Consider the following 5703-nt stretch of genomic DNA (forward strand, 5'->3'; position numbering starts at 1 on the left):
AAAGTGCTGCGGGATATATTGGCGCTATAGAAGTAAAATGATTATTTATTGAATTACATGGACCCCTAATAAATGGAATAACTGCCATGTATTGTTATATTTCATTTCTTACCAGCCATAGCTTAACCTGTTAAAATAAGCTGTTTGCCAATGTGGTGGACCAGACAACTTGTTTACTAGAAGTGACATACGGCTTAGATAACTGGTTCATTGTTCAGCCAACACGCTATTAGCTGATACCCCCCAATTTTCATGTTGTCCTTGTATACGAAGCAGGACGGGTATTGTCGCTTACATACCAGTGCTGTTCTTTACAACCTCTCACATTTGTTGGTGGTGACAGAGGTTCTGTGGGATAAGTCTAAAATAACCAAGCGCTATTACTAGTAGGCCCAGCCTGCTGATATTGGTGTATGTGCTATGAAGTCAGGCATTATGGTCTCTTAAGAGTAAATGTCATCATTCATGAGTTCAAGAAATACCAGAAAGCTGATTATTTTTTATATGAAGGTTTTATTGCATTACATTGCATTGTGAGTACATATTGAAAGCTGCAAATATTTCCACTGTCTCTCCAAAATCCGGTACTGAATTGGATGATGCGATATTAATTAGGGGAATCTGTGGAGGTAAAAAAATCCTGCAATCAGAAAAATGTCCATCCTTTCTCATAGTACAGAGCCTTCAGGGGCTCAGTTCCAATGTTATCAAAGGCAGGAGCAGTCAGCAATGTTCTTATATTCTTACATTGAAAAAGATAGGAAACCTGACCGACCCCAAATTACATCAAAGGGATCTGCTGGGTTTCTTTGAGATCTGCTTTAAAATAATTGTCATACCTGTCATGGCTCTGATAAAGCGGACCAGTTGCCTCTCATGCCGTGTCTGTTTTAGTAAATAAGTTATTTCACAGGGAATTAATGTTTCTGGAGCTTCTTTGCTCACAACTCTGTTATTCCTCCTAGAATTTTCTCAATAAATTGTCAACTGGGCTTTGCCAATTCCCTGGTCATAATGGTGTATTCCTACCCAGTCTGACACTCTCAGCACTGATTGGACAGTGTCAGTGTGCAGGGGACACACTCCAAATTGGCAACTCCCAGTTGTCAATGTATTCATGAATTTCTTATAGGAATCACTGAGGAATGGTACAACGTAGAGCTGTAAGAAAATAAACGTTATATTATGGAGAATGCAATAACTTACAACAGACTTGTAAGGTGAGCGGACAGGTCCTCTTTTAAGGGGTATTCCAGCTATGTAAAGTGATGTCAATGAAGCATTAATATTACCAGTGACTTGTTATTTTTGTAAACCATTGTTCATGATATTTGGAGATATTTGGTGTGCATATCTATAGTTTCATATTCCTCTAAATTTCATTACTTTTGAACCAATTTCCTCCGTCTTCACAGATGTTTTGAAGCATGAGGGATAACCTGTAAGGGCACATTCAGACATTTGTTTTTTTACATATGCAAATTGTCTCTTCAGAGAGGAAGAGGACTAAAACTCTAGCGCCACCCATTGGAAGCAGCAATCCTACAAGTCAATATCGACCCTTTAACAAGCCTTGTAATATGACTTATGATAAAAGCCAAACTAGAATCTCAATTTGCAGACACGGTATTTCGGGGTACTGTCACTTGTCAGTGTAGAGTATGAAAACTTACCCCTTAGATGCCATTTTTTCACATATGAAAGAAATCCTAGTTTGATCAATGGTTTTGTTCAGCGTTTCATCAGCTTTTTATCAGAATGTCATTCAAATTTGGTCCGTGTTTCATCAGTTTTTCTCAAATGAAAAAAAAAAGATTCTCTAACTTCTCCTATCTACTATCTAGTGAAATACCGCCAGCAGTCAGATGACATCCAAGTGCTGTTCGATTTTTTTTCATGCACCATAGACTTGCATTGCTAATTTTGATGTGACACTCGGATCAATATTGGACATGTCTTCATGATTTTGCGTGGATACGTAAAAAAAAAAATCGGACATGTGAACATCCGCATAGACTATACTAGGTATGAGTGCTACTTGTGAAAAATACGGATAAAACCCGTATGTGAAAAATGAAAGTCCGAATGAGCCCTAAGGCTGACATTTCTTTGAAGGACATAGCGGGCATAATGCTATCATACCTATGAACATTTGGGCCCAATTTATTATTCTATTTGCACCTATTTTTTGGTCGAGTTTTTGGTGTTTTGTGCTTATTTTTTTGTTTGCATCAAATTCCTCCTTCTATTTGCGCCCTTTTTAAGTCTATTTTAAATGTGTTCACCTGTTTTTTTTCTAGTGTGCCAATGTGGGCCTGATTCAGGGTTTCCAGATGTTTTTGCCTAATTCATAATGTACAACGTTTTAAATAGTGATGAATTGGGCCCATAGTGTGCCATATTATCCAATGCACTATTATTCTGATTAGTTAGATTAATACTTAGTTATATAAATCCCACCTAGCATTGCATAAATCCATTGACATGAGTAGATCCAAGGTTTGCTGACACACTGCTGCGTTCACGTTATTCTGAACACTGTAAAGAATCAATCGAAACAGAAGCAAATGAAATTACATATTGTCTGTTCAGGCAATTCCTGCAATATAAAGTATATTACAGAATACGGCTTTTCACTAATTTACCTGTTCATTTGTCTGTATTTCAAGATCCAGGGCATAAATTTCTTACTTCCTTCAAAACCTTCCATTGATTCGGTTTCCATATTAAAGTCCGGAAATTGGAAGTCCACCTGTCTTTTGGCAAAGTCTGAAATATTGCTATGGAAGAGAACGGACACAGGTCAGACGGTGTCAGAGGGTTATAATAGGTTTCTTTAGAAGAAATAAGCACAAACATTATTTGGGCACTGACCTTTTTTATTATTATGTGCCACATTAAAGCCACATACAGACACCATCCGTCCCAGGATGGAAGCCACAGCTCTAGTAATGAAGTAACTGCTCAGTTACCAGCTGGTTGAGTTAAAGAAGCACTCCTCCTATTACAGTTTTTACCCACTTAATATATTGCAGTCATATTATATAGCACTGTGTACTTACAATTGCTCATTTTGCCTTTCTACCCAGATAATTCTTCTGTTTTCTCTGCTCTATGTAGAAACAGGAAATCTCTTGTCCCTGCATCAATCACTCCCCTCTTCAACTCCTGACTCAGCTGATTCCTCCTCCTCTCTACCAGGGACTTTTGCAGTGACTCATGACTTGTGCAGGGAAATTTGACCTCTTGTTTCTACATAGAGCTTAGAAGGATTCAGCTAGTCAGTTTTTAATCACATGACATCATAGACCTAATGGGAAAAGACAAGAATTAGCAATTGTAAGTACACAGAGCTATATAATATGATGACTGCAATGTATTAGGATAAAAACTTTGATGGGAGTGCTTCTTTATGTAACTTGACCAGGGAAAAGATGGCAAACATACATGATTCTGGGTGACTGCTTCCATGCAGCAATAGTGGTTATCTGCCTGGTGCCTGGCATCACAATACAGATCCAACCAAGTGAATGGGTCTGTGCTGCAATTCCTATAAGGCTTTGGTTTATCTGTTGTGTAAGAAAAAATATGGCTTGCGATTGATAGGGACCCAGAGGTTGGACTTCCAACGATATATCATCATTGTCTATGGGGAGAAAACATATTCAATGCACTATATTGAGAATAAACAAAACATAGTGAAATCTGCACTAATATAACCTTCCTGCAACTTCAAAATATGTGTTCCTGGTGGGAGGACATGCAAAGGACTCTCATTACTGTATTACAAACAAGATGGTGAGAGATTGCTCCATGATCATGAAAAGAAGAAAACCCCAGGTATTTCTGCCCTTCGTAGCAACACCCAGCACCATAATGATGGACCCATACAGCCATGCATTGGTGAAGATAAAATAACAAGGATTTGAGATATCCATTATGTAAAACAAAGCTTGACAACATACTCGCTTTTCTTCACTCTTCGGCCCAGCAACCAGTCCACAAAATTCTTTTTGAGCATATTATCAACTGATCTGCTGTAGTCATTGGCTAAAGTAGCCTCTGAGTATCGTCTTTGTATGGGCTGTGCCACCTCACTGCTTGCTGATGCCCTAAAAGAGAGAGAAGGGTTACAATTATATAGTCAGTTACCACTTTACATAGGACTGGAAGTAGCGGTCTGTCTATGAAAGCTTCCAATGAATGCTTTATCTGTTATATACATAGGCTTTCCATCATCTAGGTCTTCCCGGCAGCCAATCACAATGAGAACCCACCTCCTCCCATTGCTCTCACATATGATCTCTTATCAATTACCGATTGATTTTAACATAAAAGCACAGCAGTTTTATTTTATAGCCTTAACAGTTTTTGTTCAGATACTTTATTGGCGACTCCACACATTAAATAGAAGCATATCGGATCTGTGTGCATTTCCTATTTACCTTATATTTGTTTCTTCACAATCAATGGTGTGCAAGGCAATAAAGGTGAGAAAGACAGCTAAAAATTTTGCAGCCATCATTTTGTTTCTAATCTGCATAGAAGAAGTCATTTGTTAGCCGTTATACCTCATTATAAAATATTTATATCACACAATGCCAACCTAATACTGCTATATAGTGCTTAGATAAAACCACTGTTTTCCAATGATGTCACACAATGTAATGCCTTGCATCATCAACAGGAGTGATCTGATGGATCAAATAACTACATGACATGCATAACAGAGGACACACACATACTCATATCTTCAAAAAAATGTATCATGTCCAGGAAAAGTCTGGATCAGCGTTATACAGCAGCATCATGGTCTCTTATAGTGCAGGTAAAATGAAGTGTCCATTTAAAGAGTCATGGATGGGAAAATCAGTATAATAGAGTAAGCAGGTGTAAATTAATATTCTATGCCTAGCATTAGCCCTTGTACATCTACCAACAACCTTATCAATATTCCATAAGAACTCGCATTGCAATGTTGTACGCCAATGGCGACTGGTGAGGCGGACGCCATGTTGCTTACCGTGAGCAGTGTCCTGTACTCCTGACTCGCTTGGTGAATAACACAAGTTTATATACCCCATGACATATCTCTATTGGCTGTCCAGGAACATGCCAGCTGTACAAGAATCGGACTCATTATATATGCTTCATTAGTACCAATTGAGTCAATCACACATGAAGCACAGGCTCTGCTGTACCGTAATTATCTAATGTAAATCACCATGTGGTGTTTATATAGGGGATTTCAGAATGGAAACCTTTTACAAGAAACAGGTCTCTTAATCGTACTAATCAATCGATAATAATGGATGCTTCATTGACCAGATAGAAAGCTGTTTATTACATCAGAGAAATATGTGAGGTGTGCAAGTCTGGCTGATAATCATCAAAGAGTCATTTGATCACACTTTGTAAAGGTTTACTTAAAATACTGTATGTTGGCAACATTGTTGTCTAGTTAATAATTTTTCTTATGTATCTTATTAGGGATGCTAAGCTAAAAGCCAAGTCTCTATGTTCTGGAGGACCACAGGTGACCATAATAAAAAATAAAAAAAATGAAAACATTTTAATGGCTACATTGGCTGTGTGCACACGTTGCAGATTTGGTGCAGATTTGCTAGAAAAGCCTGATGCCAGCAAAGTGAATGAGAAACCTGAAGTGTCATGCAGACGATGAGTATTTTTGACTTGCAGATT

General features: G+C 38.1%; 1 protein-coding gene across 1 annotated transcript; it reads right to left on the reverse strand.

The window, feature by feature from the left end:
- Window positions 1-493: 493 nt before the first annotated feature.
- On the reverse strand, window positions 494-5136 carry GIP (gastric inhibitory polypeptide). Its single transcript, XM_073681129.1, has 6 exons — window positions 5024-5136; window positions 4446-4537; window positions 3966-4112; window positions 2646-2780; window positions 2461-2538; window positions 494-621 (listed from the first exon to the last, which is right to left on the reverse strand). Exons 2-6 carry the CDS (start codon window positions 4523-4525, stop codon window positions 612-614), a joined length of 450 nt encoding a protein of 149 aa, XP_073537230.1. The 5' UTR covers window positions 4526-4537; window positions 5024-5136; the 3' UTR covers window positions 494-611.
- Between the last annotated feature and the right edge of the window lie 567 nt (window positions 5137-5703).

Source organism: Phyllobates terribilis, unplaced genomic scaffold (genome assembly GCF_046119375.1).
Source record: "Phyllobates terribilis strain yellow unplaced genomic scaffold, ASM4611937v1 Scaffold_5__5_contigs__length_657084704, whole genome shotgun sequence".
In the NCBI taxonomy this organism is placed as follows: Eukaryota; Metazoa; Chordata; class Amphibia; order Anura; family Dendrobatidae; genus Phyllobates; species Phyllobates terribilis.

Bases quoted from the DNA above. Each gene is read 5' to 3' on its own strand.
- GIP (XM_073681129.1), bottom strand. From the start codon at position 4,525: ATGATGGCTGCAAAATTTTTAGCTGTCTTTCTCACCTTTATTGCCTTG. The intron at 4,113-4,445 runs GTAAATAGGAAA...TCTCTCTTTTAG, and splicing joins TGTGAAGAAACAAATATAAG to GGCATCAGCAAGCAGTGAGG. The intron at 2,539-2,645 runs GTAAATTAGTGA...GATTCTTTACAG, and splicing joins AAATACAGACAAATGAACAG to TGTTCAGAATAACGTGAACG.